The sequence below is a fragment of the Oncorhynchus gorbuscha genome, linkage group LG23, assembly GCF_021184085.1.
Source record: "Oncorhynchus gorbuscha isolate QuinsamMale2020 ecotype Even-year linkage group LG23, OgorEven_v1.0, whole genome shotgun sequence".
Taxonomy (NCBI): Eukaryota; Metazoa; Chordata; class Actinopteri; order Salmoniformes; family Salmonidae; genus Oncorhynchus; species Oncorhynchus gorbuscha.
In genome coordinates, this window is record NC_060195.1 from 24,682,830 (window position 1) to 24,703,340 (window position 20,511).

The 20,511-nt window shown below is 44.2% G+C and overlaps 1 protein-coding gene across 6 annotated transcripts in view; it reads left to right on the forward strand.

The window, feature by feature from the left end:
• Positions 1 to 20,511, forward strand: part of LOC124011462 (mitogen-activated protein kinase kinase kinase kinase 4-like) — a 140,407-nt gene that overhangs the window by 9,676 nt on the left and 110,220 nt on the right. For 5 of the 6 annotated variants that reach the window (XR_006834583.1, XM_046324876.1, XM_046324872.1 and 2 more), the window contains exons 3-9: positions 9,991 to 10,047; positions 12,364 to 12,489; positions 13,103 to 13,213; positions 13,670 to 13,760; positions 13,909 to 14,039; positions 14,334 to 14,388; positions 18,018 to 18,096. Coding sequence is in view for 5 of the 6 variants with exons in the window: in XM_046324876.1 (XP_046180832.1) it covers positions 9,991 to 10,047; positions 12,364 to 12,489; positions 13,103 to 13,213; positions 13,670 to 13,760; positions 13,909 to 14,039; positions 14,334 to 14,388; positions 18,018 to 18,096 (650 nt within the window). In the remaining variant the exon portion in view is untranslated. The remainder of the gene's footprint in view (positions 1 to 9,990; positions 10,048 to 12,363; positions 12,490 to 13,102; positions 13,214 to 13,669; positions 13,761 to 13,908; positions 14,040 to 14,333; positions 14,389 to 18,017; positions 18,097 to 20,511) is intronic. The other variant, XM_046324877.1, reaches the window with a different exon arrangement.

Here is a 20,511-nt window from a genome sequence, read left to right on the forward strand (position 1 = left end):
TGGTTGAAAAACTAGTTTTAATGACTCCAACCTAAGGATATGTAAACCTCCAACTTCAACTGTATATATATATATATTTTATAGCACCCCTTGTGTGCACTTCCAGTAATATCGTATTCTCCAGTATTGTACAGAAATGGTATGATGGTATGAAAATCTGGATACTGCCCAACCCTAGTAGTGGGTAATAACCCCTAGACCCTGCCCTCAGTGGGAGGTGTGGAGAGGGCAGCCGGTCCCTCGCTGAGCTATTTCTGTCCAAAAGGGTATTTCCTCATTATTCCTTAACCATACTGTGAAGCCCCTCTCTCCCCCTATCACATTGTATCTAATGACAGGCAGAAAAATATGAAGTAGTGAATGAGAAAAAGCAGATTTCTGTCAGAAGAAATGCAGTGGCACTTCTATCAACACTACTAAGGTGTGTTGTGATGAGAGGTTCATTGCATGAGATTAGATCATTTGGGCCTTCCCCAAAATGTTGCCACTAATGTGCTGTAGTGTTAAGATTTCCCTTCACTGGAACTAAGGGGCCTAGCCCTAAAAAAGGCCCCCAGACCATTATTCCTCCTCCACCAAATGTTATAGTTGGCACTATGCATTGGGGCTGGTAGTGTTCTCCTGGCATCCACCTAACCCAGATTAGTCCGACAGACTACCAGATGGTGAAGAGTGAAATCATCACTCCAGAGAACACGTTTCCACTGCTCCAGAGTCCAATGGCGGCGAGCTTTACACCACTCCAGCCGACACTTCGCATTGAGCATGGTGATCTTAGGCTTGTGTGCGCCTGCTTGAACATGGAAACCCATTTTCTGAAGCTCTAGATGAACAGCTATTGTGCCGATGTTGCTTCTAGAGGCAGTTTGGAAGTGTTGCAACCGAGGACAGATGATTTTTCACGGACTATGCGCTTCAGCACTGTGATCCCAGTCTCTGAGCTTGTGTGGCCTACCACTTCAGAGCTGAGCTGTTGTTGCTCCTAGATGTTTCCGCTTCATAATAACAGCTCTTACAGTTGCCATCTTGCATGATGATCACACTGCACACTGCCCAATCCCATTTGGACAAGAGAAATATCTATGGAAGAACGCAGTTCATTGACTACAGCTTAGCATTTAACACCATAGTACCCTCCAAACTCATCATTAAGCTTGAGACCCTGGGTCTCGACCCCGCCCTGTGCAACTGGGTCCTGGACTTTCTGACGGGCCGCCTCCAGGTGCTGAAGGTAGGAAACAACATCTCCACCCGGCTGATCCTCAACACTGGGGCCCCACAAAGGTGCATTCTCAGCCCTGTCCTGTACTCCCTGTTCACCAATGACTGTGTGGCCATGCACGCCTCCAACTCAATCATCAAGTTTGCATATGACACTACAGTGGTAGGCTTGATTACCAAAAACGATGAGACAGCCTACAGGGAGGAGGTGAGGGCCCTCGGAGTATGGTGTCAGGAAAATAACCTCTCATTCAACGTCAACAAAAGAAAGGAAATGATCGTGGACTCACATTAACATCTGCTAACCATGTGTATGTGACCAATAAAATTTGATTTGACCGGGGCAGCTCCAGCAGGGCAGAAATTTGACGAATTTACTTGTTGGAAAGGTGGGATCCTATGACAGTGCCACATTGAAATTCATTGAGTTCTTCAGTAAGGCCATTCTAATGCCAATGTTTGTCTATGGAGATTGCATGGCTGTGTGCTCGATTGTACACACCTGTCAGAAATGGGTGTGGCTGAAATGGCCGAATCCACTAATTTGAAGGGGTGTCACATACTTTTGTATATATAGTGTAGCTTTAAAACTGTAATACTTTCTCATGTGTAGAATTGCAGGAAATGAGTTTTAAGGAAGGACTATGCAGATGTTGCTCTACCATTTTCCTGGTTATAGTTTGCCTAATTTCAGTTTATGTGACGAAATAAGGTGTCATTGTGTAGAGAATCATTGTATCATCTAAACCGCTGTTTGAAGCTGGTGTACAAAACCGAAAGGAAGACTCAAAAACGTAACTTCAGAATGGGAAGCATAGAAATAGTACACATAGAACAGATCTACCGATTCCTAAACTTGCTTTCAACAGAATTAAAAGTCTATAATTCACATTTCTATGTGAAATTGGTCATGTCTCCAATTAAAGTTACATATTGTAGCTTTAAAACATAAAATCTTTGTATCTGTGGCCAAGAGAATGGCCTCTAAAATGGTAGGTTGGAGAGCACGCCATTGGCCACACCCACTACCACTACCCCAACCCCATACACTAGCTTTTCCACCACTGCTGAAAAAAATCACCGGGGAAACTCTGACTTGAGTGTCTCTTTATTAGAATGGAGAATGTGATTTTTGCAATGCCTCCCCCCCACAAATTGAATGTGTTTCAGAGAGAGCAGGCTCACTGTGTGATGTGTAAAATGCTGAAGAGGTTGTAGGGGTTTGAGCCTTGGGCTGATTAGTGGACAGTTTGCTCTTTTCTCTCTCCTCTCCTTTGATCAGCAGGAGGAATGTGCTCTCATCTCTCTCACGCAGTCTCTTTATGGCCTGCTTTGGATCATGTGCACATGCTTGCACTCATTATCTGTCAAATAATAATGACTTTGGGGAAATCATTTTTACAACATATTTACAACATTAATAAGTACATGTTAGTCTGACATGTTATTCAAAGGATTTGCTGGCACACTAAAATAAGCATTTTGAAATGGGAAATCAAATGATCTGCTACTTCTGCAGTGATTCCGTGAGTGTGAGACCTATAACTATTGTCCTACTGTATGTTATGCATGTTCAAGGTCTCAATGTCTCGTATCTCACTAACACAAGGAATTATTCCCCTACAGATGTAGGATCTTAACTTGAGCCAGTTTGCAAACAAGAAAATAATCCTGCATAAACAGGAAATGTTAAATATTATGGGGATTACTATGAATGGACATTTTTGTAGTGGCTGATACATTTTTTCGTTAGGGCAAATCAAGTCAAGATTTTTCCAAGTGGAAATTACAAACTTTAAGAAGGCTTAAAAACTCAAATACACTACAAGTGTGCATTTCCTGCGGTGCAGTAAAATGATCAGCAACAAACAAGTGATCAAATTAAGATCCTACATCAGTATATTGTAGAAATATATATATTCTACCTTGCATTGCTTGCCCATAACTGGTGAATTGTCTGGCCACCAAAAGCATTTCAATTGTGTTTCCCTTTGAAAATAGCCTGTGGCAATGGAACATAGCCAGCCTAAACGTTTAAGAATAATTTTGGTCAAAGCAAGAATGTGCCACAATGCCTCGTGACTAATATATTTTTAACAGAAGAAATAGACATTTGTAATTTTGTAAAACATTTGTTAAAAATCTGATTTGTCTAGAACTCTATTGTTTGTATATGGTCATTGGCCCAACAGTTTTCAGCCCATTGTTATTGTAAAAGAGAATCAGATTTTAATCCAATTCGATTAGATGAGGTCTTGTTATTTTCCATGTGTGCTTGCTCTCTCACTCTGCTGTTCTGGCACAGGAAGCTGTGGCCATTTTAACTCCTGCCTGTGCTCGTGGGGAACCCTGACCCACATCCTGATTGAACCTGGTGCTGAGTGTCTACTTCAGAGTTCTGTTCACATGGTGTGGCCTGCTGCTGTCTGCCCAACCACCAAACACTCTAGTCTCTACTCATATTGATGTCCTACATTACAGTACCATTCAAACGTTAGGATATACCTACTCAATCAAGGGTTTTTCTTTCATTTGATTATTTTCCACATTGTAGAATAATAGTTAAGACATCCAAACTATGAAATCAAATCAAACTTTATTTGTTACATCCGCCTGTGAAGCCCTTAAAACCAACAGTGCAGTTCAAGAAAGAGTTAAGAAAATATTTACCAAATAAAATAAAGGGGGTACAGGTTAGTGGATGGTAATTTGTACATGTAGGTAGGGGTGAAGTGACTATGCATAGATAATAAACAGCTGGTAGTAACAGTGTAAAAAAATTAATGGGGGGGGGTGTCAATGTAAATAGTCAGAGTGGCCATTTGATTATTTGTTCAGCAGCCTCATGGCTTTTACGTGCGGTAGCAGAAAGAACAGTCTATGACTTGGGTGACTGGATATAGGTCCTGGGTGGCAGGAAGTTTGGCTCCAGCGATGTACTGGGCATATGCACTACTCGCTGTAGCGCGGAAAAGGTGTTGTCGTGGCCTCTTTACGACTGTCTTGGTGTGTTTGGACCATGATAGTTCATTGGTGATGTGGACACCAAGGAACTTGAAACTCTCGACCCGCTCTACTACAGCTCTGTCGATGTTAATGGGGGCATATTCGGCTCTCCTTTTCCTGAAGTCCACGATCAACTCCTTTGTCTTGCTCACATTGAGGGAGAGGTTGTTGTCCTGGCACCACACTGCCTGGTCTCTGACCACCTCCCTATGGGCTGTCTCATCATTGTCGGTGATCAGGCCTACCACTGTTGCGTCGTCAGCAAACTTAATGATGGTGTTGGAGTCGTGTTTGGCCATGCAGTTGTGGGCGAACAGGGAGTACAGGAGGGGACTAAGCACACACCGCTGAGGGGCTCCAGTGTTGAAGATCAGTGTGGCAGACGTGTTGTTGCCTGGGGGTGGCCCGTCAGGAAGTCCAGGATCCAGTTGCAGAGGGAGGTGTTTAGTCCCAAGGTCCTTAGCTTAGGGATGAGCTTTGTGGGCACTCTGGTGTCGAAAGCTGAGTTGTAGTCAATGAACAGCATTCTCACATAGGTGTTCCTTTTGTCCAGGTGGGAAAGGGCAGTGTGTTAATTGTATATGGAATCAAATAACACATGGAATCATGTAGTAACGAAAAAAACTGTTAAACAGATCCAAATATACCGTTTGCCTTGATGACAGCTTTGTACACTCTTGGTATTCTCTCAACCAGCTTCATGATGAATGCTTTTCCAACAGTCTTGAAGGAGTTCCCACATATGCTGAGCACTTGTTGGCTGCTTTTCCTTCACTCTACGGTCCAACCCAAACCATCTCAATTGGGTTAAAGGTCAGGTGATTGTGCAGGCCAGGTTATTTGATGCAGCACACACATAATGCTGTGGTAGCCATGCTGTTTAAGTGTGCCTTGAATTCTAAATAAATCACAGACAGTATCACCAGCAAAGCATCCCCACACCATCACACCTCTTCTTCCATGCTTCATAGTGGGAACCACACATGCTGAGATCATCCATTCTCCTACAGAGACACAGTGGTTAGAACCAGAAATCTCAAATTTAGACTCATCAGATCAGGACATATTTCTACCGGTCTAATGTCTATTTCTCATGTTTCTTGGCCAAAGCAAGTCTCTTCTTCTTATTGGTGTCCTTTAGTAGTGACTTCTTTGCAGCAATACACTGTCTGTGATTAACGCAGTGTCCTCTGAACAATTGATGTAGAGATGTGTCTGTTACTTGAACTCTGTGGAGCATTTATTTGTGCTGCAATATGAGGTGCAGTTAACTCTAATGATCTTACCCTCTGGGTCTTCCCTTCCTGTGGCGGTCCTCATGAGAGCCAGTTTCATCAAAGCGCTTGATGGTTTAAATTTTCTGCATTGACTGACCTTCATATCTTAAAATAATAATGGACTGTCGTTGCTCTTTGCTTATTTGAGCTGTTCTTGCCATAATATGGACTTGGTCTTTTACCAAATAGAGCTATCTTCTGTATACCCCCCCTACCTTGTCACAACACAACTATTTGGCTCAAACGCATTAAGAAGGAAAGAAATTCCACAAATTAACAAGGCACACCTGTTAATTGAAATGCATCCCAGGTGAAGCTGAGTAGGTGTGTCTAAACTTTTGACTGGTTCTGTACGTATAGATAACGTGGGCAGATAATAATAGGAAATAGCAATACACATGCTTATTCTCAAAGGCACTGCTTTTTGCTTGTTTTTTTAGATTTTATTGCAACTTATTATTTATTGCAAAATATACTACCTAGAACATAAAAAGGTTATTGGGATGTCCCCATAGGAGAATCCTTTGAAGAACCTTTTTTAGTTCCAGATATACAGTATATCTGTCACAGTTTTCTAATGGTGAAGGAGAGTCGGACCAAACTGCAGCGTGTCGATTTCGATCCATGTTTATTTAAACAAACGTAAAACACGACTAAACACGAACACCAACACTACAAAACAATAAACGAAACGAAACCCGAAACAGCCTATACATGTGTCAACTAACAAGGACATCAAGACACTCAGGACAATCACCCACAATACAACCAAAGAATATGGCTGCCTAAATATGGTTCCCAATCAGAGACAACGATAACCACCTGCCTCTGATTGAGAACCACTTCAGACAGCCATAGACTTTCCTAGAACACCCCCACTAAGCTACAACCCCACTAAGCTACACACCACATACAAAAACCCATGTCACACCCTGGCCTGACCAACTACATGAAGAAAAACACAAAATACTTCGACCAGGGCGTGACAATATCACAAAAGTGAGTACACCCCTCACATTTTTATAGATTTTTCAGTATATCTTTTCATGTGACAACATTGAAGAAATGACACTTTTGCTACAATGTAAAGTAGTGAGTGTACAGCTTGTATAACAGTGTAAATTTGCTGTCCCCTCAAAATAACTCAACACACAGCCATTGTCTAAAACGCTGGCAACAAAAGTAATTACACCCTGAAGTGAAAATTTACAAATTGGACCCAAAGTCTCAATATTTTGTGTGGCCACCTTCATTTTCCAGCACTGCCTTTAACGCTCTTGGGCATGGAGTTCACCAGAGCTTCATAGGTTGCCACTGGAGTCCTCTTCCACTCCTCCATGACAACATTACGGAGCTGGTGAAAGTCAGAGACCTTGCACTCCTCTACCTTCCGTTTGAGGATGCCCCACAGATGCTCAATAGGGTTTAGGTCTGGAGACATGCTTGGCAAGTCCATCACCTTTACCCTCAGCTTCTTTAGCAAGGCAGTGGTCGTCTTGGAGGTGTGTTTGGGGTCGTTATCATGTTGAAATACTGCCCTGCGGCCCAGTCTCCAAAGGGAGGGGATCATGCTCTGCTTCAGTATGTCACAGTACATGTTGACATGCATGGTTCCCTCAATGAACTGTAGCTCCCCAGTGCCAGCAGCACGCATGCAGCTCCAGACCATGACACTCCCACCATCATGCTTGACTGTAAGCAAGACACACTTGTCTTTGTACTCCTCACCTGGTTGTCGCCACACACGCTTGACACCATCTGAACCAAATAAGTTTATCTTGGTCTCATCAGACCAAAGGACATGGTTCCAGTAATCCATGTCCTTAGTCTGTTTGTCTTCAGCAAACTGTTTGCGGGCTTTCTTGTGCATCATCTTTAGAAGAGGCTTCTTTCTGTGATGACAGCCATGCAGACCAATTTGATGCAGTGTACGGCGTATGGTCTGAGCACTGACAGGCTGACCTCCCACCCCTTCAACCTCTGCAGAAATGCTGGCAGCACTCATACCTCTATTTCGTAAAGACAACCTCTGGATATGACGCTGAGCACTTGCACTCAACTTTATTGGTCGACCATGGCGAGGCCTGTTCTGAGTGGAACCTGTCCAGTTAAACCGCTGTATGGTCTTGGCCACCATGCTGTAGCTCCGTTTCAGGGTCTTGGCAATCTTCTTATTGCCCAGGCCATCTTTATGTAGAGCAACAATTATTTTTTTCAGATCCTCAGAGAGTTCTTTGCCATGAAGTGCCATGTTGAACTTCCAGTGATCAGTCAGTATGAGGGACTGTGAGAGCGATGACACCAAATTTAACACACCTGCTCCCCATTCACACCTGAGACCATGTAACACTAACGAGTCACATGACACCGGGTAGGGAAAATGACTAATTGGGCCCAATTTGGAGATTTTCAGTTAGGGGTGTACTCACTTTTGTTGCCAGCTGTTTAGACATTAATGGCTGTGTGTTGAGTTGTTTTGAGGGGACAGCAAATTTACACTGTTATACAAGCTGTTATACAAGCTGTACACTCACTACTTTACATTGTAGCAAGTGTCATTTCTTCAGTGTTGTCACATGAAAAGATATACTCAAATATTTACAAAAATGTGAGGGGTGTACTCACTTTTGTGATATACTATACATGGAACCTAAAAGGGTTCTACCTGAAACCCAAAAGTGTTCTTCCACCTGGAACCAAAAAAGGTTTTCCTATGGGGACAGCTGAAGAACCCTTTTGGAACCCTTTTTTCTGTGTGTGTAGCAGTAATACTGTACCCAGTCTAGGGTTTTATGTCAAGCCAATCTGTGGATCGATATGTGAGTGAGTAAGGATCACCCATTTCTGTGGATGTGCAAGACTGCGGTTACGTAGACTTGTATATTGTGTAACAGTGCAGCTGCACAATACTATGTGATTGATGCCTTTCCCCAAGCTTGCGTTTATGGAATGAGTGGGTGTCTTGTCAATTGCCATTGGGATATATTGGAGCAATCCTGGCAAGCTACCAATGGAGAAACTCTCTTTAGGTTATCTCTGATGTGTTCAGGGTTTTCAAGGTTGAATTAGAACTCTGCTTAAGATGGGTAGCTTGTATCTAGATAATGGATAGCTAAATCTCCAATATCCTTATTATAGAGAATCTTGGGAATTAAAAGTGTTCTCTCCCCTTGTGCATTTTCACTCATTTTTTGTTATATAAGGTCAAATACACCAGACTTGTGAAAGCATAATGGTGTTGTGGTGACGTGAATAGTCCACACCTGGTATAGCTGTGTGAAATTGCCTTCCTGGATACAACTGAATGCATTGGTAGTCTTTGATCTCCTTGTGTACACACAAAATGCTTAGACAGGTAATCCATAATGACAAAGTAAGAAAAAAAATGTTTGTGTAAATGCACTGAGGCAAAAGAGACACATATGCTTCTGCATTCTGTCCTCTTATTTTGTTAAAGGGATGTTGGTCACAGTTGTCCTGTCTCCAATAAACTGCTTGGTTGTTATAAATGTACATATCCATGAATGTGTGATTTTAACCTTTGCTGAGTGAATGTTTTTTCAAATAATGTTTTTAGTTTTTTTGTACAGCAGCATTGCCAGGCTGTAACATGGGAAACTAGCTACTAAGCTTGTTCTCAATTATCTCCATCTTCTACAAATGCGCTGTATTACAGATGAGCAGTCGTGTCACATTCTGTCGGTGAGCATAGTCACATATCAAAGGTCAGGATCATTCCTCTCTCCTGGAGGATAAATTATTCTAGCATCTAGAGCAAAACTGTCATATACTGGATGATAAGAGCTCTCTTGGTTTGACTATAGTCTGTTGTCATGAGGAGAATACAAAACCACAGTCATTACATTCACTCCACTGCATAAGAAACTCAAATATATGGCACCTGTCAAAATGGCAAATTCATTCTCAAAATAACAGTAAAGTGCGACGGACTAACATGAATCTGCCTCAGCTCACTGCGCTGTGACGAGATGGCTGCAGTCAGGGAGAGTGTTACAGAAGCCTCTTATTGGTTCATGAGAGGCAGCTAAATGCATTGTATTGATTATATAATTGTCCCGTCTGATTGGCCCTCGCTGCACTCCTGATTTGGAAATAGGATATTAACTCATATGCAATTCATGGGTGGGTTCTGAGGTGGATGACAGCATTTTGTGGTATTTTCAAGCTACTCAATCTTTCCATATGTACATGATATTCTGCAGACAACAGTAAATTGCGTTGATGATATGAGCCATTTTTCAAATAAACAAACAATGAATGGGGTTCAGTCTAGTGAGACGTACTGCCTCAGCTCAGCCCTTGTTCCATTTTCTCTGCAAACTTTTCACAAATAACAGTTGCTTCTAGGGTAACAATACCACATTTATTCAACTCTCTGAGGGTCCTTGATTGTCTCAGCTATCAGTGGCGGCCGATGGCTATTCTGTCCCTAACTGTGCCCCTAACTGTCCTTGTGTCTCAATAGGGTCGACATGTGAAGACAGGACAGCTGGCTGCTATCAAGGTCATGGACGTGACAGAGGTAAGATGGCTACTTCCTGGTTCCTGTCTCCGTCCCTTCCTCCCTGCCCGTCAAAGCCACAGAGAAACGCTGTATGCAGGGAGGGCCACAGCCTTGTGACTGCCGCTCTGCCGAGTCAAAGAGGCAAGGAGGGGCTGAGGAGGGGACCCCAAAGGTTTCATCACATCAAACTCAGATCAGAGTTTCCCTTCAAAGGATGTGTTTTATTTTAGAAATGCAAATGAGGCCCGGTTAACACAGCGCACCAAAGGTTATTATATCCTGAGCTGTCAATCAGGAGGTGAGAACACTGGGAGCCATGTTTGTTCAGGGAAAGTTCAATCATCTCATTCCCTCAGGGCAATAAAGCTACCTGGTGATGACACTACGTACTTGATTGAGTTGGCCCTCCTGGCCTGCAATGAGAACAAAGAAGAGCCTTATTACAATAGCACAAAGTGTACATGGCCAAAGATTTAATTAAATCTTCTGAGGCACATTTTAAACTAAAATCCAAGTTTTGAGAGTTGAGGGAGGATAAACAGCATCAGACAGTCTCTGCAGTGCAATCTGAAATGATGTTTGTCCTAGAGTGACTTAAGTTCAACACACTGCATGATAACAAATTATTATTTCACTACTCACTCAATAGAGAATATAAGACACAGTTTCAAATGTATATTCATCAATACATAACATTAAAACTGATATTAAGTTATTCCATATCTGTGTTTTAATAAGATAAGCCTTGCATTGCTTGCTGATATTACATGTGTTGTATCGTCCTAACACGTAAGGGATTTTAAAAATATATATTTTTATTTAACCTTTATTTAACTAGGCAAGTCAGTTAAGAACAAATTCTTATTTACAATGACGGACGAGGCCGGACCAATTGTGCGATGACCTATGGTACTCCCAATCACGGCCAGTTGTGGTACAGACACATCCCTCCCTACATATCCAAAACCTCCCATCCCTCACCCTCACTCCCCTTCCCTCGCTCCCCCTCCATTACCTCCCACTATTCAAGCTGCCTGGCCTCAGCCCATACCCAGGCCCCAGTCGCGGCCCGGTCACTCGCCTCAAACCCTCCTGGGGATTAAGACATTGTCCTGTGCAGAGAGCGTCTGTGCCGGGTCCTTTCCTAGTAGGAATTTCCTCTCCTCTTGTTCCTGGTTTGATTTAAAGGGAAAGGAAGGTTCAGTTAAGATAAGTGGTTGTCTCCCTTTCCAGGATAGAGAGGTAGCATTCTTTAAGAGAGATTACTCAGCTCTATGAGTGGTCAAATGCCTATGTTGAATGGAGCTGCTGTGTCTCTTTGGGTCAGGAGACAGGAGCAGGGAGGCCTTTTGTGAGGCGAGAATAGAGAGAGAAACTGCCTGGTTTCCCTAGTTAAACCTCTTCTGTTGTACTGCTACTGTTCAGGGAAAAGTTATAGAGAAGATAAATTCCCTCATTTTATTATATAGCAGTCTATTTCTGGTGTGTACGGGTTGTTAAGTCTATGTATTGGTTGTTAAGTCTGTGTATTGGTACAGAAAACAACACATTTATAATCCTGTAATTATTTTCGTTATTGTTAAACAAACCAGACAAGCTATCAGCCCCTGTAAATCTGGAATGAACAAGTCAACAGTAAATGTTTAACCAAGTCAAAGCAAATCTCTAATATTCTGTGGGGGTGTTGTGGTTTTCCTGGCAGGAAAGACAGTGTCATGTTGCAGTCCGTTGACTATACTACACTATGAAAAACCCTGGGAATGGAAATGCAATGCATACGTGTGTCATCATGCTTTTCCAAGGCTTCACACACAAAACAAATCCCGTCTAGGCCCCTGACACACACTACTGCTTCTTTAGGAGAAGCTGCCTTTTTCACCAAAGACATGCTACGCTATATGAGCCCTCCCTTAGCCTTAGTGAGGGTCTGTCAGTGGAGCATATGGGAGGAAACAAATCAATTAACATATCCATAGGGCCCCATGCAATGTAAACATGAATGCTAAAATGGACTCCAAACCCACACTCCATAATTGGTAGTGACTGAGCCAGTGATGACATCACCACTGCTGTTGATTGCCATGTGTGTTGGCAGGCCCGTGGGTCCAGCGAGGCTAACAGCATGTCTCACCAGGATGGCGAGCCCAGCACAAATCTGCCAGCTCAGTTTAATTTGATTTTTGTCTTAAAAGTCAACTGTAACTGTTCTGTGCAGAGGCAGCAAGAGAAGCCGGGTTTTCACTCCCTGGGTTTTGGTTTGGCTGCATTACGGCCTGCTGTTTTCCGTTGTCAAGTTTAATATAAAAAATTGTTAATATCCTTTTTTGTGTGCAGGAAGAAGAAGAGGAAATCAAATTAGAGATTAATATGTTGAAGACATATTCCCATCATAGGAATATAGCTACATACTATGGTGCCTTTGTGAAGAAGAGTCGTGCAGGTCAGGATGACCAGCTCTGGGTGAGTGGCTGTTCTCCATCTCTCTGTTGAATTCTCCTCTCTTCAATCATGTTATCTCAGTAATGCATCATCTTTAAGAAGGCCTCTATCTCTGTATGTATGTACAGCTCATACATGTTCTATAACACCAAAAAACATGGTCCTAGAAAACATAACATGGGCCATGAGTTTTTCCTGACACCATGAATAATACCAGGACAATCTCTGGGTCCTACTCCTACACATTTCCTGATAACAATAATCAAATGACAAATGATGAGTTGTATCTTTGCCTTTCCTTGTGTGCTGTGTGCCTATAGTGGGATGTGACAGTGTTATAGGCCTAGCCACAGTCATGTGTTAAATGGTGCTGTTCTGCTGGTGGCCTGGCATCTGTCTGAGCCATTTCTTCTGTGTCTGTCTGTCTGTCTGTCTGTCTGTCTGTCTGTCTGTCTGTCTGTCTGTCTGTCTGTCTGTCTGTCTGTCTGTCTGTCTGTCTGTCTGTCTGTCTGTCTGTCTGTCTGTCTGTCTGTCTGTCTGTCTGTCTGTCTGTCTGTCTGTCTGTCTGTCTGTCTGTCTGTCTGTCTGTCTGTCTGTCTGTCTGTCTGTCTGTCTGTCTGTCCTTGCCATATAGCTTGTGATGGAGTACTGTGGGGCGGGCTCAGTCACTGACCTAGTGAAGAAGACTAAAGGGAACAGCCTAAAGGAGGACTGGATCGCCTACATCTGCAGGGAGGTCCTCCGAGTGAGTACTGCTACTGGAGATAAGCCATGTAACCAGGATGTTCTCCCCAAACCCCTGGGGAATAAAAACGTCCTGAGAATCACTTCAGAGAGTTTGTCTCATCCTATATCGGCCATATTGTAGCAGGAGAGTTATTGTTTTGGATTTAGAGCTTTTTCTTCTAAATATATGGCAGGACAGTCATTGAGAGTTAGGCTAGACGGTGACACACAGGGCAGAGGGCATCGTAGCAGATAGCAGTGGAACACTGTGAAGTCATTATCTTAAATAAACAAACTTCCTGAATTTATTTTTCACTCCTTTGAAGCAGTGTACACTTCCTCGCTGTGCCTGTTTCCAAGCTCTAAGAGAGAGAGATTATGTGATGTGTGTGTGCGTGTGTGTGTGCATGCATGTATGTTTGTTTGTGTGTGGTGTCCTGACATTGTGCGTGTGTGTATGTGTGTATCAACACAGGGCCTGTCTCACCTCCACTCACACCACGTCATTCACCGTGACATTAAAGGCCAGAACGTGCTGCTAACTGAGAATGCGGAGGTCAAGCTGGGTAAGGACTAGGATACAGGGTCAAAGTTCAACTCACATCCCACATAGCCACAGTGGAAAGGATTTGTCACTGTCACTTCAATATTTGCCTGCTGTTCCCTTGTGGGTGTGGTTTAATCTGTTCAAACACAGTGTCTTGTCTTTGCCAGTTGACTTTGGGGTGAGTGCTCAGCTGGACAGGACGATAGGGAGGAGGAACACCTTTATTGGGACTCCGTACTGGATGGCCCCCGAGGTCATTGCCTGTGACGAGAACCCAGACTCAACCTACGACTACAGGGTAAAAGGGAGTCAATCTCTGCTGGAAATGCTGTTTTTGCTTGCGTGAACGTGTATGTGGGGGAGGGTGTGTGTGTGTTGTGTGTGTGTGTGTGTGTGTGTGTGTGTGTGTGTGTGTGTGTGTGTGTGTGTGTGTGTGTGTGTGTGTGTGTGTGTGTGTGTGTGTGTGTGTGTGTGTGTGTGTGTGTGTGTGTGTGTGTGTGTGTGTGTGTGTGTGTGGGAGTACTTAATGTATTTCTGTCTGTATTTCTGTTGTGTGAATCTGAAATGGCTCTGACTGGATGACTCCCTATAGAGTGACCTGTGGTCTCTGGGAATCACAGCTCTGGAGATGGCTGAAGGAGCACCACGTAAGTGTTACCCTCCTCCCTTCTCTCCTGTCCATACACATTACAATCTCAGCAATCTTCTCTTTCTCCTCCACATCTTATAGCTGGAGGGTTTTCTATTCCATGGCTAATATGCTATGCTGTAATTATATGGTTTATTTTATTTTAAGCATTTTTTGTATCCAACATCATTATGCTGTATTTTCAGTTTTATTGTACAATGTTGTATTTTTGAGTTTTGTTGCATTAGCTGTGAGTTTGCCCTGCAGATGCTATATCGGTCTGCTAATACAGGACTGATAAAGGACCAGTGTACTACTTTGGTGAAATATAATTTTTTCTCCACAAAATTGTATCAATAAATATTTAGTTCCAGTCAAAAGTTTGGACACACCTACTCATTAAAGAGTGTCTTTATTTTTATTATTTTCTACATTGTAGAAAATAAAGGCATCAAAACTATGAAATAACACATATGGAATCATGTAGTAACCAAAAAAGTGTTAACCTTTTTGGGATAGGGGGCAGCATTTTCACGTTTGGATGAATAGCGTGCCCAGAGTGAACTGCCTCCTACTCTGTCCCGGATGCTAATATATGCATATTATTATTATTAATGGATAGAAAACACTCTGACGTTTCTAAAACTGTTTGAATGATGTCTGTGAGTATAACAGAACTTATATGGCAGGCGAAAACCTCTGAAAAATCCAACCAGGAAGTGGGACATCTGAGGTTTGTAGTTTTTCAAAGCTTGACTGTTACAACTTCTATGAATGGTGGAGGAGTCAAGCGCAGAGATCAGGTAATTCCGTACGTGGATCTTTTATTCCAAAGACGGAGACACGGACATGCAAAACACAAGGGAGCATGAAACAACCCGTCCAAAATACAAAATAAAATATAGATCACACTAATACACCAACACCAAATAACCAAGAACAAGCCCGCACAATACCCAGCGGGCCTAGTGCCCTTCAATAGCCTACAAACAACACTAACTCAAAACAGGTGTAACCAATAGACCCAATTAACAGAAACAAAAGGAAAGGGAATCGATGGCAGCTCATAGGCCAGCACCGCCGAACAGGAAGAGGCACCATCTTCGGCGGGATTTGTGACAGTGACCTACCGAATACACATTGAGATATGGATAAAGTTGCACTTCCTACGGCTTCCACTAGATGCCAACCATCTTTAGAAACTTGAATGAGGATTATTCTATAAAGGAGGGGCTCATGAGACCTCTTTGAGTCAGTGGTCTGGCAGAGAGCCTTGGTCTCATGACGCGCGCTCCCGACAGCGTTACATCTCGTTCCAGTGCTTTTCTGAAGACAAAGGAATTCTCCGGTTGGAACATTATTGATGTTTTATGTTAAAAACATCCTAAAGATTGATTCCATACTTCATTTGACATGTTTCTAAAGGACTGTAATGGAACCTTCTGAGTTTTTGTCTGGATGAAGTGCCTGCGCCTCATGAAGATGGATTACTGGGCTGAACACGCTAACAACAAGTGGCTATTTGGACATAAATGATGGAACTTTATGGAACAAATCAGTCATTTATTGTCGAACTGGGATTCCTGGGAGTGCCTTCTGATGAAGATCATCAAAGGTAAGTGAATATTTATGGTGTTGAATCTAACTTTGTTGATTCCAAAATGGCTGATATTCCTCTGGCTGTTTTTGGTTCTGAGCGCCGTTCTCAGATTATGCCTTTTCCGTAAAGTTTTTTGGAAATCTGACACAGCGGTTGCATTAAGGAGAAGTCTATCTTTAATTCTGTGAATAACACTTGTATCTTTTATCAATGTTTATTATGAGTATTTCTGCAAAATCACCGGATGTTTTGGAATCAAACATTACTGCACGTAAGGTGCCAATGTAAACTGAGATTTTTGGATATAAATATGCTTATTATCAAACAAAACATCCATGTATTGTGTAACATGAAGTCCTATGAGTGTCATCTGATGAAGATCATCAAAGGTTAGTGATTCATTTGATCTATATTTCTGCTTATTGTGACTCCTATCTTTGGCTGGAAAAATGGCTGTGTGTTTTTTTGACTTGGCTATGACCTAACATAATCATATGTTGTGCTTTAGATGTAAAACAGTTTTGAAATCGGACATGATGTGTAGATTAACAAGATGTGTATCTTTCATTTGTTGTATTGGACTTGTAAATGTGTGAAAGTTACATATTTCAACAAAAATATTTTTGAATTTCGCGTGCTGCATTTTCAGCGGAATGTTGTCGAGGGGTTCCGCTAGAAAGGTTAAAGGAGTTCCCACATATGCTGAGGACTTGTTGGCTGCTTTTCCTTCACTCTGCGGTCCAACTCATCTTAAACCACCCTAATTGGGTTGAGGTCGGGTGATTGTGGAGGCCAGGTCATCTGATGCAGCACTCCATCCTTCTCTTTCTGGGTAAAATAGCCCTTACACAGCCTGGAGGTGTGTTGGGTCATTGTCCTGTTGAAAAACAAATGATAGTCCCACTAAGCGTAAACCAGATGAGATGGCGTATCGCTGCAGAATGCTGTGGCAGCCATGCTGGTTAAGTGTGCCTTGAATTCTAAATAAATAATTGACAGTGTCACCAGCAAAGAACCCCCATACCATCACACCTCCTCCTCCATGTTTCACGGTGGGAACCACACATGCAGAGATGATCTCCTACTCTGCGTCTCACAAAGACACTGCGGTTGGAACCAGAAATCTCAAATTTGGACTCATCTGACCAAAGGACAGATTTGCACCTGTCTAATGTCCATTGCTCATGTTTCTTGGCCCAAGCAAGTCTCTTATTATTATTGGTGTCCTTTAGTAGTGGTTTCTTTACAGCAATTCCACCATGGAGGCCTGATTCACGCAGTCTCCTCTGAACAGTTGATGTTGAAATGTGTCTTTTACTTGGACTCTGTGAGGTGCAATCTGAGGTGCAGTTAATTGCCGATTTCTGAGGCAATTAACTCTAATGAACTTATCCTCTGCAGCAGAGGTAATTCTGGGTCTTCCTTTCCTGTGGCCATCCTCATGAGAGCCAGTTTCATCATAGCGCTTGATGGTTTTTGCGACTGCACTTGAAGAAACTTTAACTGGGCTTCCTGTCTTAAAGTAATGATGGACTGTCGTTTTTCTTTGCTTATTTGAGCTTTTATTGCCATAATATGGACTTGGTCTTTTACCAAATAAGGCTTTCTTCTGTATACCACCCCTGCCTTGTCACAACACAACTGATTGGCTCAAATGCATTTAGAAGGAAAGAAATTCCACAAATTAACTTTTAACAGGCACATAGTAAATAGTAAAAATAAAGAAAACTCCTAGAATCAGTAGATGTGTCCAAACTTTTGACTGGTACTGTATACATTTTTCAGGCTGAGTGTAACAGGACAGGACTGTAGCCTAACATTGACAACACTGCAGAACACTTCTTCCATCCCCTGCCATGTGATTGGGGCACAATGGGGCCTCTCATAACCTCGGTCCACTTTCTGTCTTGTGTGTTCTAAACAGCACGCTATTCCCTACATAGTGCACTACTTTTGACAAGAGGCCCTGGTTAGAAGTAGTGCAAAAAAAGAGAATATGGTGCCATTTGGGACGCATCCATAGTTTCTCTGTCTGTCTCTGTCCCCAGCCTTGTGTGACATGCATCCCATGAGAGCCCTGTTCCTCATTCCTCGCAACCTGCCCCCCAAGCTCAAATCAAAGAAATGGTAAGAAAGACAGCTCTCTCTCTCTCTCTCTCTTAGCGACACCACTCTGCCTCCCTCCCTCAGAGACACCACTCTGCCTCCATCCTTTAGAGACACCACTCTGCCTTCCTCCCTTAGACACACCACCCTACCTCCCTTAGAGACACCACTCTGGCTTCTTTAGAGACACCACTCTGCCTCCGTCCCTTAGAGACACTACTCTCCCTCCCTTAGAGACACCACTCTGCCTCCATCCCTTAGAGACAACACTCTGCCTCCCTCCCTTAGAGACACCACTCTGCCTCTGTCCCTTAGCGACACCAATCTGCCTCCCTTAGAGACACCACTCTGCCACCCTCCCTTAAAGACACCACTCTGCCTCCCACCCTTAGAGACACCACTCTGCCTCCCTTAGAGACACAACTCTGCTCCCTCCCTCAGAGACACCACTCTGTCTCTCTCACTCAGAGATACCGCTCTTTCTCCCTTAGAGACACCACTCTGCCTCCCTCCCTTAGAGACAACACTCTGCCTCCCTTCTTTAGAGACACCACTCTGCCTCCCTTAGGGACACCACTCTGCCTCCCTTAGAGACACCACTCTGCCTCCCTCCTTTAGAGACACCACTCTCCCTCCCTTAGAGACACAACTCTGCTCCCTCCCTCAGAGACACCACTCTGCCCCCCTCCCTTAGATACAGCACTCTGCCTCCCTCCCTTAGAGACACCACTCTGCCTTCCTTAGAGACACAACTCTGCTCCCTCCCTCAGAGACACCACTCTGCCTCTCTCCCTGAGAGACACCACTCTGTCTCTCTCCCTCAGAGATACCGCTCTTTCTCCCTCATTCAGAGACACCACTCTGTCTCGCTCCCTAAGTGACACCACTCTGCCTCTCTCCCTTAGAGACAATACTCTGTCTCACTTCCTTAGAGACACCAATCTGCTTCCTTAGAGACACCACTCTGCCTCTCTCCCTTAGAGACACCACTCTGCCTCTCTCCCTTAGAGACACCACTCTGCCTCCCTCCCTTAGAGACACCACTCTGACTCCCTTAGAGGCACCACTCTGCCTCCCTCCCTTAGAGACACCACTCTGCCTCCCTCCCTTAGAGACAACACTCTGCCTCCGTCCCTTAGAGACACCACTCTGCCTCTCTCCCTTAGAGACACCACTCTTCCACCCTCTCTTAGAGACACTACTCTCCCTCCCTTAGAGACACCAATCTGCCTCCCTCCCTTAGAGACACCATTCTGCCTCCCTTGGAGACACCACTCTGCCTCCCTCCCTTAGAGACACCACTCTGCCTACCTTGGAGACACCACTCTGCCTACCTCCCTTAGAAACACCACTCTGGCTTCCTTAGAGACACCACTCTGCCTCCGTCCCTTAGAGACACTACTCTCCCTCCCTTAGAGACACCACTCTGCCTCCATCCCTTAGAGACACCACTCTGCCTCCCTCCCTTAGAGACACCACTCTGCCTCTGTCCCTTAGAGACAACACTCTGCCTCCCTTCTTTAGAGACACCACTCTGCCTCCCTTAGGGACACCACTCTGCCTCCCTTAGAGACACCACTCTGCCTCCCTCCCTTAGAGACACCACTCTCCCTCCCTTAGAGACACCACTCTGCCTCCCTTAGGGAAACCACTCTGCCTCCCTTAGAGACACCACTCTGCCTCCCTCCCTTAGAGACACCACTCTCCCTCCCTCAGAGACACCACTCTGCCTCTCTCCATGAGAGACACCACTCTGCCTCCCTTAGAGGCACGACTCTGTCTCCCTCCCTCAGAGACACCACTCTGTCATCCTCCCTTAGAGACACCACTCTGCCTCCCTCAGAGACACCACTCTGCCTCCCTTAGAGACACCACTCTGCTCCCTCCCTCAGAGACACCACTCTACCTCTCTCCCTTAGAGACACCACACTGCCTCCCTCCCTTAGAGACACCACTCTGCCTCCCTCCCTTAGAGACAACACTCTGCCTCCCTTCCTTAGAGACACCACTCTGCCTCCCTCCCTTAGAGACACTACTCTGCCTCTCTCCCTTAGAGACACCACTCTGCCTCCCTCCCTTAGAGACACCACTCTGACTCCCTTAGAGACACCACTGTGCCTCCCTCCCTTAGAGACACCACTCTGCCTCCATCCCTTAGAGACACCACTCTGCCTCCCTCCCTTAGAGACACCACTCTGCCTCCGTCCATTAGTTGTACCACTCTGCCTCCCTTAGAGACACCACTCTGCCTCCCTCCCTTAGAGACAACACTCTGCTTCCGTCCCTCAGAGACACCACTCTGCCTCTCTCCCTTAGAGACACCACTCTTCCACCCTCTCTTAGAGACACTACTCTACCTCCCTTAGAGACACCACTCTGCCTCCCTCCCTTAGAGACACCATTCTGCCTCCCTTGGAGACACCACTCTGCCTCCCT